The sequence below is a fragment of the Pan troglodytes genome, chromosome 8 (assembly GCF_028858775.2).
Source record: "Pan troglodytes isolate AG18354 chromosome 8, NHGRI_mPanTro3-v2.0_pri, whole genome shotgun sequence".
NCBI classification, from domain to species: Eukaryota; Metazoa; Chordata; class Mammalia; order Primates; family Hominidae; genus Pan; species Pan troglodytes.
In genome coordinates this window covers 72,488,781-72,500,787 of record NC_072406.2, presented here as the reverse complement: position 1 = coordinate 72,500,787, position 12,007 = coordinate 72,488,781, and the positions used below count along the sequence as shown (strand labels likewise).

Here is a 12,007-nt window from a genome sequence, read left to right as displayed (position 1 = left end):
ATTCTATTGAGAATTTTACTTTTCTGGAAAAATAAGGTATTTTAATAGTGCTACTGAAGTAGACAAAATGAGTCTACTCTTAAACAAAAAGGATAACAAGGAAAATAATTTTAAACAACTAACTAGAAAATATTTTTTTTCACTAGCCTGAAAACACATTCATTCACTCACTCCATTCATTCATTTACTCAGTAATTTTTGTTAGGCAACTTTCATGGACATAGTACTAAGTTATCTCCTCTGTAAGATTCGTTTATCCCTTAAGCTGGTAATCTTGTCCTCAGAGATAAACTAGTGTTAAATTAAAAAATTATTCATGATACTTGTAAGAAAACAGTAAAGCTGACTTTATCCAAAGGGGGCTACTACAAAGGAATTTTATAGTAGTAAAGAGATCTAGCTCAACTCTGAATACAGCAAGGAAAGGTGGGAATTTATAGCCAAGGAGTAGGGTTGAGGTCAGTAAATAGAAAATTACTAAGAGGAAATGTCAAGGATAGGGGCACTTCTGGCTAAACTGACTTGACAAGATTATTGCCAAAGGCAGGTCAGATGGATAAGAGAGGCAGGGTGGGAGATAAGGAATTTGATCTAATAGTAAGGGTTGGGATTTTCATTAAACTGATCCAGTAGGAGTCTTGCTAAAACTGAACTAAGCAGACACTAACATATGGAAGGCCAAAAGTCTAGATGAGAAGAGAATTCAGAGAAGCTTGACTAGAGTTAAGTCAAGGAAGAGCATCTTTGTCACTGGAAATATTCATGTGTGCCCACAGGTAAAGAAAATACTAGGTAAAAAGTTACAGGTCCCCCAAAAGAGGTATAGAAAATAAGACAGGAGTCTGGAAGGTAGAAAGATTCCGTTTAATTTGTGAAAAGATTTCAAAGAAATGTTCTGCTCTAAGATAGTAAGGATCCTGTAGGAAGTGGGAAAGGAACTCTCAGGTACATGAAATGGCGTGGGCAAGACAGTAAAACAAGAAAAGGAGGGACTCTTATCAGAAGCTGCAGAGAGTTTGTTAATTGCAGTATAAGTTAAGGGAATCAGGAAAGGCCAAGTTGGACCAAGTATAGCAGGAACTGATTTTAGACGACTTTGAATGCTAACTTGAAGAATTTAGACTTGACTGAGGAGTAACTGTGAATGACAGTGAAGATCATTTTGAGCAGAATGGCATCCTAAATCAGAACCGTGTGTCAGGAAAGTGAGTGATAGGCCACACCAGCTTCAAAGCCAAAGAAATGAGTTCAAAATTTATTTTTTTAACCAAAAAGTAGGAGTGAAGTAGAACAAATGCCTGCTAGTTTTCCTCCTCTTTTTTTTTTTTTTTTAACTGAATTAAGTGTGAATCATTAAATGGCAGGTACTTTTCAGTCCCACTGTGGATCAGCTGGTCTTGCCCATCTTCATGACTGCAAGAACTGTGATGCTAATTAAAGATCTTACATTCACCCTAGGCACTCGTTTTCCACTGACCTGTCAATGTCCCAGCAGCTGGGCCAGCACTGCCTGTGCAGCCAGGCAGTCGCATCATTGATATCTTGTGCAGCTTCCTGATGAGGCATCCCTCCTGCAGCAATTTTGGCTACTTGAAGAGCTACATGCCTTTGAAAAGAGCCAGACTGAATCTGTAGAAGATCCAAAGGAGACTGACACTTGAAGTCAGTGTTCAAAATACTACAAGGAAAATTACAGTTGAAAGAGTTGTGCTTCAGGTAGCTCTTTGCAGTTCAGCTAGAACTGATGAGTTGTACCTTGGGGAAACAGCTGACTTTGTCATGGAAGCAAGGTGATTAAAGGAACAATGGCTAAAGAATATAATACTTCACAGCTCTTCCACTGGTGAAATGTCACCTTTCCCTACTGAGTCTTTAGATGCCACATGTTGTTAGTAAACAAACATCAGAGATCAGAGGTAGCAGCTTCTGAATGTAGCTAAGGGAAGGCTAAGAGTGGCTGCAAGTGTGAGCACAGGGATTTTGCCTTAGTAACCCCTCTGAAGACATGCCTTGATTGTCTTGTAGAGCCAGCACTCATAGTCCAAGCCTCGTTCTAAATTTGGTGCGTGCAGCCTTGAATGAGTAATTTCACTTCTTTGAACCTTGGAATCTCTATTTATCAAATCAATATTATACTCTTATAGGACTAATCATGAGGATATAATAATATGATGTCTTGGATTTGCTTCAAAATAATACAAGAAAAGGGTTTGACTTTTGGTCAGTATATAGATGAGTCATGACTGACCATGGGGTGACAATTGTTGAAGCTGAGTTAGGTACCCAGAGGTTTGTTATAATATTCTGTCTATTTTAATCTGCAATATGTCTGACATTTTTTATAATTAAAACTTTTTTTGAAAAGACAAAAATCAGGCCAGGCACGATGGCTCACGCCTGTAATCCCAACACTTTGGGAGACTGAGGTGGGAGGATCACCTGAGGTCAGGAGGTCGAGACCAGCCTGGCCAACATGGTGAAACTCAGTCTCTACTAAAAATACAAAAATTAGCCAGGTGTGGTGGCAGGCGCCTGTAATCCCAGCTGCTCAGGAGGCTGAAGCAAGAGAATCGCTTGAACCCAAAAGGCGGAGGTTGCAGTGAGCTGAGATCACACTATTGCTCTCCACCCTGAGCGATAAAGCGAGACTCCATCTCAAAAAAAAAAAAAAAAAAAAGGCAAAATCAACAAAAAACGTGTATCTGTAAGAAGAAACAGTATACCTCAAAGGATTAAGGAGTTGATGGATGAGATAGATTTTGCTCTTAGCCAAACACTTTGCATTCAGTATGTAGCATTCTGCTTTGTGGAAGATAATTTTCAAGGATGAATGAGTGCAGCTAAAATAGTTATTTTTCTGTGTGAGCACAGTTTGAAATTCTTGATGAAAAGAGTCAGACACTGGTAAGATATTTGAATAGATTTATTCTGAGCCAAATATCAGTGACTAGTGGCCTGTGATGTAGCCCTTAGGAGATCCTGAGAACCTGTGCCCAAGGTGGTTCGGGTACAGCTTGGTTGTATATATTTTAGGGAGACACAAGACATCAATCAACACATGCAAGATGTACATTGCTTCCATCTGGAAAGGCAGGACAATGGAAGCAGAGGGTCTTCCAAGTCATCAATGGATTCAAAGATTTTCTGATTGAAAGAGTTATTCAGGTTGAAAGAGTTATTATCAATACAAAGGAATATCTAAGTTATGATAAGGGGTTGTGGGGACCAACGTTTTATCATGCAGATGAACCTCCCAGGCTTCAGAGAGAATAGATTGTAAATGTTTCTTATCAGATTTAAAGAGTCTGTTCTATCAGTAATTCCGAAAAGGAGGAGGGCAGAATGAGGCATACCTGGCTTCCCTTACCCATCATGACCTGAAGTAGTTTTGCAGGTTAATTTTGGAATGCCCTTGGCTGAGAGGAGGGGTCCATTCAGATGGTTCGGGGCCTTAGACATTTATTTTTGGTTTACAAACATGTCTATGCATATTTTGTCATTTTCTACTTAGAATCTGCAGAAGAGAAAATGAAACAATTTTGACCTTTTAGTTCATAAAAAACAATCACTGTGCTGCAGTCTGTATGAAATGTTTTTTGTGTAGGTGGTGGAAGGTGGATGTGATTATTGTATATTATTTCTCCATCAGATGTCTTCAGGTTTTACATTATGAAGTAGACATTTGGACATTATTTTTTGTATGTTTCCAGATTTTATTTTATTAGTAAAATGCTGTTTTCACTTGAAAGGCTGCTTTACTTTGGTTTATAAAAGCAAATGTTTTAAATCAACATAAAAGGCAGAAGATATAAACGTGCTCCAAAGAATGTTCAAATTAGGCCATGTACTATTTGCAATTCAAATGTTATTTTTAAATAACATTAATACTATTGAGATTTGGCTAGTAGTTTAGAAATAGGGTTGTATCTTGTTGCTTATACTGTTATGCCCAGACCGTTTGTTCCCCAAAGAAGACCACCAGAGTCCAGAGTCAAAGCCAAGCGGCAAGGATCTTTACTACAAGTTCGAACCTGGTCCCTCCATTCCACCGCATACAAGAGGGCCCCGAACAATGCGAGTGTTTGCTTTTTTATAGCCTGAAAGTTACAGGGGAACAAAGGAATTCTTTTGGTTCCCGCTCTTTCAGTAAAACTTTGAACGGCTGTCCCCTCATCTGTCCCCTTATCGGAGACTTTCCTGGTGGTGTTTGTACTGGGCTTGTTTGTTTTGAGCCCGGGGGAAGTTTAAGAGATATATGGTGATATGTGGTGGGATGGGAGGATGGGATGTGTTTGTACTGGGCTTGTTTGTTTTGAGCCCGGGGCTGAGGAATGTGCACGGCTCTTTTCATTCCCCCCCTTTCTTTTCAGGTATTTTTTTAGAGCCAATCTTGGGTCTTATAAGTCTGATTCTGTTTCAGCGTTTACAGGTTGGTATTGGGCTCTGAGGACCATGAGTTGTACAGTGTTAAACCTTTCTTTAACGAACCGCAAAATTCTGTTAACAACACAAGGTCCTACGGTAAGCAGAAATAGTAGACTCAGCAGGGGTCCAAGGAAGGGGGCTAACAGAGAAAACATAGATGAGTTCCACCATTGGTCTGCAGCTGAAGCAAACTGCCGTGTTCTTACTTCTGTGCTTAACTTGCGTAACTGTTGGACTCGGTCTTCCACGAGTCCTGATTCATTTATGTAGAAACAACAGTCTTCCTTTAGAAACATACACGTTCCCCCTTTTTCAGCAGTGAGTAGGTCTAAGGCCCTCCGGTTCTGCAAGGTTACCTGTGCTAGGGACGTGAGCTGCCGCTGGAGGGAGGCAAGGGACTCAGCTGACTCCTCCATAGCAATGGCAAATTGTTGGTACAGCTTGTTACTTTCTATAAGGGTGTGACCTAGGGCTCCCCCAGCCAGTCCGGCCGCCATGAAGGATGCGGTGAGGGAGATTCCTGCAATGAGGGGGAGAAATATGGCTCGTGCAGGTCTCGGTCTAGGGTCTGGGTGAATAACAGCACTAGTCCAGTTACTGGTATACCCTAGGAACTCGCCGGCAGTAAGTAGAGTTAACCGGGGAACTAATGTGACAGGAAGACACAGTAGGTTGGTAACAGAGGGGCTTGATAGGTTTTTAGATAATGTTCCATTACACCAGAAGAATATGCCTGACGGAGCCCTTAAGGTGATGTTAGGGGGCGTTGCAGTGATGTTGCAGAGGCTGGAATTAGTTCCTGAGAAACAGTAGGGAAACTTCTCTTGACTGGGGTTTAGGTATAGTGGCACGTTAGGGATAGGGGCATATGAGAGGTTTTGGTGGTTGTTAGCTTGGGCAGAGCTGGATGATCCCCATGGCAGGGGGACAGCGGTTAGCAGTGGACGCCCTAGAGAGGCACATAGAAAGCAGCCAGACAGGCTGTGAAGTCCTGTAAGGTTGGCAAGTTCTAATCCTTCTTGCAATAATTTTAACCAGGAAAAAGGACGTAAATCTTGTGTCAGGCGGTTTTCTTGTCGCTGGATATTTCCATGGACCAGGGGCCGTACCTGCACTAGACCCCGCCACAGATAGAGGTGACTGCTAGGCCATGTGGAGGCGGAGGAGTAGTATACAGCCCCATGTTGAGGCGTGGTCCAGCGGGAGTTCCAGGGGTCTCTAACTATCCATGTATATGAAAGGTCTCTATCTCGTCTGCGATGGAAGGGCCATCTGGGATCTATCTGTTCTTCTCCACCCCACTATTGGTATTTATGGATGTTACAATAGTTATAAGGGCAGCCGGCACTTTGGTGCCACCAATAGTGCTTACAATTGTATTCAGTCTGATCATACTCGAAGCATATTATTGGTGCCACTGGTTTGGCTACTGGGAAATCGGTAAAATTTAGTAAAATTGGGCTATTGCACCCTGAGGAGGGGCAATCTGCACTGGCCACTAATTTCCCGGGCTTATGAGGTTGCCCAGGGTGGGTTTGGTTTTCATAAAGCCAAAATCTCCAGACAAAGGGATTAGGAGCTGGCTTTATGTTTTCCCCAGCGGCCACTAGGGCGACTAATGTTAGAGTTAGACTACCTAACTGCATGTTTGCAGTGAGTTATGCTGCCGGCGCAGGGTGAGTTTTAAGGGGTTGTTCTTAGCTCTGTCCACAGTCCACGTGTCCGGTGCTTCAGCTGCCGCCGCCATGATTGGCCCCAGAAGGTCGGAGGTTGGGTCCACTGGCTTGACGTGGGTGTAGTGGATCCACGACGCAATGCCTTCTACCTTCAGGGCGGTGGGTGTGGTCAGGAGTACTTGGAGTGGTCCTTTCCACCTGGGCTCTAGGGTCTCTTGTCGGTGTCGCTTAACCAGGACCCAGTCTCCCGGCTGGTACGGATGGGGTGTCGGTGGGGGACTGGTCTCATATAGCTCTCTCAGCTTGGGCCAGATTTCTTGGTGAATTTTCTGTAAGGCTTGTAAGGAAAATAAGAATTCAGAGACATTTTCTGTTTCAGACTTAAGCAGGTCATCTTTTAAGCTAGGAACCAGGGGTGGACGTCTGCCATGCATGATTTCGTAAGGGGTGAGGCCCAGTTTGTAAGGGGTATTACGGGCCCGGAACAGAGCATAGGGGAGAAGGACTACCCAATTAGCGCCAGTCTCTATAGTCAATTTAGTTAAGGTCTCTTTTAAGGTCCGATTCATCCTTTCTACCTGTCCTGAACTCTGGGGCCTGTAAGTGCAATGTAGTTTCCAATTTGCCCCAAGGATGGAAGCCAAGTCCTGACTTACCTTAGCGACGAAAGCGGGCCCATCATCTGACCCTATCTGGATGGGGAAGCCATACCTGGGAAGGATATCTTCCAGAATTTTCTTTGCTACGACCTGAGCAGTTTCTCTTTTGGTTGGGAATGCTTCAGTCCACCCTGAAAAAGTATCTACAAAGACAAGTAAGTACCGGTACCCGTACTTTCCTGGCTTTATTTCAGTAAAATCTACTTCCCAGTAGATACCGGGCCTGGTTCCCCTGAGCCTTGTTCCTGCTGCAGCTTGAGATTGGGGGTATGCGTTGTTAAGCTGGCAGACTTTGCAACTTGTCACGATACTGCTGGCCGTCTCAGCTATATGTCTGATTTTGAGCTTGGAGCGTCTGATCAGGTCTATCATCTGCCGGGCCCCCAGGTGGGTGGTTCGGTGGATGTGTTCTAACACCTGTTGTCCTAATTTTTCTGGTAGGATGGTTTGGTCATTAGTATCAGTCCACCACCCATTCTGGATTTGTTTCAGGGGAAGTTTGTCAATCCACTGGAGATCTTGTTCTGAATATTCAGGGAAATATGGCAAGTCCCGGGGGCCCGGGTCAGGGAGCTGGAGTGCAAGGAGTTGGCTGGGAGCCTTCGCCACATTTCTTGCAGTTTGGTCTGCCAGAAAGTTGCCTTGAGCAGTTGGAGTAGTTAGTTTCTGATGCCCTGGGCAATGTACAATGGCTAATTTTTCTGGCCTCCATAGGGCTGTTAGCAGGGCTAGGATCTCTTGCTTGTTTTTTATCTCTTTTCCTTCAGCTGTCAGTAACCCTCGCTCCCTGTAAATGGCCCCATGTATATGCGCCGTTGCAAAAGCATATCGGCTGTCTGTATATACTGTCAGCTTTTTCCCTGCCCCTAAGGTAAGAGCTTGGGTGAGCGCTATCAGTTCCGCCTTCTGGGCCGATGTCCCTGGGGGCAGGGGTTCCGCCCAGATTACCTCAGTCTCTGAAGTTACTGCCGCCCCAGCGTACCTTTGGCCTTGATGCATGAAGCTGCTCTCATCAGTGAACCAGACGAGGTCGGCGTCAGGAAGTGGGCGGTCCTGCAGGTCTTCTCGAACTCCATGCACCTGAGCTAGTATCTTGGTGCAGTCATGGAGTGGGGCGTCCAGGTCCGGGTTGGGCAGCAGCGAGGCAGGGTTTAAGGTCGTTGGGGGCAGGAAAATTATCCCGAGAGGATTTAGTAGTAGTCCTTGGTAGTGGGTGAGCTGGGCGTTACTCATCCATCGATTAGGTGGCTGTTTGAGTACACCTTCGATGGCATGTGGAGTAACGACCCGCAATTCTTGCCCCATGACAAGTTTATCAGCATCTTGCAACATCAGAGCCGTGGCCGCAATCATTCGGAGACAAAGGGGCCACCCGGTAGCTACTGGGTCTAACTTCTTTGACAGGTAGGCAACTGGCCTCCGCCAGGGGCCTAAGTTCTGAGTTATTACCGCCTTGGCGACACCCTTATTTTCATCCACGTATAAGTGGAAGGGCTTGGTAACATCAGGTAGTCCTAGTGCAGGCGCGGAGAGTAGGGCGGTTTTAATCTGTTGGAAGGCCAACTCGGCTTCGTCTGTCCAATTAAATGGTTGTTGCCCCCGTGTTGCCCAAGAACTGGACTGGGGACCACTCCACTTGCAAAGTTACCCTAGGTTTGGGGAGGGGGTCCGAACCCCGTCTTCCCTAGTCTTCGTCTTGAGTGACTAGTACGGGTGTAGACCTAGGGGGTCCGGGTCCCTGTCCTCGTGGTTTCTTTTTGGGGCAGTCTCTTACCCAGTGGCCAGCCCCCTTACAATAGGCACATTGGTCTTTGCTCAGATTATCATGCCGGGGGGGCCGCCTAGGTTGAGTGTACTCTGGCTGTAGATGCTCTTTCTGTACCACTGCTGCCAGGACCTTGGTCATTTTTTCAGTGGCCTTAAATTGCTTTTCCTCTGGAGTATCTCTGTTATTGTAAACCCACTGGGCTATCTGAAGGAGGTCCTGAATCCACTTTCCCTCCAAGTCTTCTAATTTCTGGAGTTTTCTCTTAATATCTGGGGCTGCCTGATTTATGAAAGACATTACAATAGCTGCCTGACTTCCTGGAGCCTCTGGATCTATGGGGGTGTACTGTCTAAAAGCTTCCATTAATCTTTCTAAGTAGGTAGCTGGGCTCTCTGTCTTTCCCTGCAGAATAGAATATACTTTAGCCAAATTAGTGGGCTTGCGAGCAGCTGCCCGGAGACCCGCCATTAGAGTCTGGCGATAAAGGTGTAGCCGTCCCCTACCTTCTGCCGTGTTGTAGTCCCACGCCGGCCTGGTCAGAGGAAAGGTTGCGTTTATGAGGTCGGGGTTGGCAGTCGGTTGACCGTCGTCCCCCGGGACCAGCTTTCTAGCTTCTATCTGTATTCTCTTTCGCTCTTCCGTGGTGAACAAAATTCGGAGGAGCTGCTGACAATCATCCCAAGTGGGCTGGTGGGTGAACATGACACTATCTAGTAAAGCCAGTAAATCTTTGGGATTGTCTGAAAACCGAGCACTCTGAGTTTTCCAGTTATACAGATCACTGGTGGAGAATGGCCAGTACTGGAGCCTGGGGATTCCTGTGTCATCCGGGGGTCCTATTTCCCGAAGGGGTGAAGCCACCGTGGAGTCAGGCGGCTGAGGGGGGCTGGTCCGCGAAGTGCGCCCTCGCGTCCTCCCCGCCGGCCCTTCAAAGTTACTTTCCCTTTCAGCGGGCCCGTGAGTGCCGGCCGCCTCCCGTCCGCCTGCTCCCTCCCGCAGCTCAGCCAGGGGGGCTGGGGCCTGGGGCCCGGAGGGGTACGGAGGGGGTTCTGTGAACAGTGGGTCCCCGCTGTCAGGTAAAACAGGATGGGGGGGGGCAGTTGGTTGCTTGGATTTTAGTGGTCGAGCAACTAGTGCCTTACAGGGTTCAGAGGCCAATTGGAAAGGGGACAGCCAAGGAGGCGGGTTCTCAACAAGGTCCTGCCATATGAGGATATATGGGATATGATCTAAGTGGCCCGCACGCCCAGGTAGGAAAATCTTGGACTTTACCCTAGTGATGACAGCAAGTCGGAAGGTCCCTTCGGGCGGCCACCCCACATCAAAGGCAGGCCATTCGGAGCGACACAGAGTAATTAGCTTTCCTTTCCTGATTTCTATACCAAGATCATGGCCCCTTGCTCTAACTTCTTTGAAATTACTTGTAAGGAGAGATAGAGGAGTGCTCTGGGTATTACCCATCCTGTAATAATTTGTAGTCTCTTCCTGTAAAGGAATGTGGGTTTGAATCCCTGTAAAGGAAATCTGATCTGACTTACTTATTAATGATATCTAATCGCAGGCGCACTTTGGCAGCCCTGGTCAGAGGCAGCTGCTGCCCGCCAAACCGGGGCAGTTCAGATCGCAAGCGCGCACCGGAAGCCCAGGTCAGAGTCAGCTGCCTGGATCGCGGTCGCGCTGGGGCAGCCCAGATTAGAGACAGCTGCTGCCCGCCCAACCAGGCAGCTCAGATATGGCTGCTGCCCGCCAAACCGGGGCAGCTCAGATCAGAGACAGCTGCTGCCCACCCAACCGGGCAGCTCAGATACAGCTGCTGCCCGCCAAACCGGGGCAGCTCAGATCAGAGACAGATGCTGCCCGATCAACCAGGGCAGTTCAGATCGCAAGCGCGCACCGGAAGCCCGGGTCAGAGTCAGCTGCCTGGATCACGGTCGCACTGGGGCAGCCCAGATTAGAGACAGCTGCTGCCCACCCAACCGGGCAGCTCAGATACGGCTGCTGCCCGCCAAACCGGGGCAGCTCAGATCGCAAGCGCGCACCAGAAGCCCGGGTCAGAGTCAGCTGCCTGGATCGCGGTCGCGCTGAGGCAGCCCAGATTAGAGACAGCTGCTGCCCGCCCAACCGGGCAGCTCAGATCGCAAGCGTGCACCGGAAGCCCGGGTCAGAGTCAGCTGCCTGGATCGCGGTCGCGCTGGGGCAGCCCAGATTAGAGACAGCTGCTGCCCGCCCAACCAGGCAGCTCAGATACGGCTGCTGCCCGCCAAACCGGGGCATCTCAGATCGCAAGCGCGCACCGGAAGCCCGGGTCAGAGTCAGCTGCCTGGATCGCGGTCACGCTGGGGCAGCCCAGATTAGAGACAGCTGCTGCCCGCCCAACCAGGCAGCTCAGATACGGCTGCTGCCCGCCAAATCGGGGCAGCTCAGATCAGAGACAGATGCTGCCCGATCAACCGGGCAGCTCAGATACAGCTGCTGCCCGCCAAACCGGGGCAGTTCAGATCGCAAGCGCGCACCAGAAGCCCGGGTCAGAGTCAGCTGCCTGGATCGCGGTCGCGCTGGGGCAGCCCAGATTAGAGACAGCTGCTGCCCGCCCAACCAGGCAGCACAGATACGGCTGCTGCCCGCCAAACCGGGGCAGCTCAGATCAGAGACAGATGCTGCCCGCCAAACCGGGGCAGCTCAGATCAGAGACAGATGCTGCCCGCCAAACCGGGGCAGCTCAGATCAGAGACAGCTGCTGCCCGCCCAACTGGGCAGCTCAGATACGGCTGCTGCCCGCCAAACCGGGGCAGCTCAGATCACAATATAGATCAGATGAGAGCCAGGGGACGTCTCCCACTGGTCTCCGCTGGCCGTCCTATAGCGCGTCTGCCAGGACTGTGCCAGCTCCAGTTTCAGACCTCGCGAGTCACAGATTCGGATTCAGAACAGACACGGACAGACAAACGGAGACGAGCCAGCTCACCTATCAGTAGATCGATCCTAGCAGATCCGTTGACCAGGTGTCTGGTGGGCTTGGGGAATCCCGGACGAGCCCCCAGATGTTATGCCCAGACCGTTTGTTCCCCAAAGAAGACCACCAGAGTCCAGAGTCAAAGCCAAGCGGCAAGGATCTTTACTACAAGTTCGAACCTGGTCCCTCCATTCCACCGCATACAAGAGGGCCCCGAACAATGCGAGTGTTTGCTTTTTTATAGCCTGAAAGTTACAGGGGAACAAAGGAATTCTTTTGGTTCCCACTCTTTCAGTAAAACTTTGAACGGCTGTCCCCTCATCTGTCCCCTTATCGGAGACTTTCCTGGTGGTGTTTGTACTGGGCTTGTTTGTTTTGAGCCCGGGGGAAGTTTAAGAGATATATGGTGATATGTGGTGGGATGGGAGGATGGGATGTGTTTGTACTGGGCTTGTTTGTTTTGAGCCCGGGGCTGAGGAATGTGCACGGCTCTTTTCAATACATTAGAATAATTAGGCTTACTTTC

The 12,007-nt window shown here is 48.3% G+C and overlaps 2 protein-coding genes across 39 annotated transcripts in view; one reads left to right on the top strand and one right to left on the bottom strand.

Moving 5' to 3' along the window:
- ANK3 (ankyrin 3) overlaps nt 1-12,007 on the top strand; it is a 714,446-nt gene that overhangs the window by 510,741 nt on the left and 191,698 nt on the right. The window lies entirely within an intron of this gene.
- Nucleotides 1,450-10,089, bottom strand: LOC134807142 (uncharacterized). The gene is made up of 3 exons (XM_063781508.1): nt 9,032-10,089; nt 6,093-6,438; nt 1,450-1,678 (listed from the first exon to the last, which is right to left on the bottom strand). The coding sequence occupies exons 1-3, from the start codon at nt 9,987-9,989 to the stop codon at nt 1,450-1,452; spliced, it is 1,533 nt and encodes a 510-aa protein (XP_063637578.1). The 5' UTR covers nt 9,990-10,089.

What these genes read in the sequence shown, in the direction of transcription:
- LOC134807142 (XM_063781508.1), bottom strand. Translation starts at nt 9,989, where the DNA reads ATGGGTAATACCCAGAGCACTCCTCTATCTCTCCTTACAAGTAATTTC. An exon ending in GGACTACAACACGGCAGAAG is followed by an intron (nt 6,439 to 9,031) that starts GTAGGGGACGGC and finishes TTTCCTTACAAG; the next exon opens with CCTTACAGAAAATTCACCAA. An exon ending in TTAAAACTCACCCTGCGCCG is followed by an intron (nt 1,679 to 6,092) that starts GCAGCATAACTC and finishes TTTTCCTTGTAG; the next exon opens with TATTTTGAACACTGACTTCA.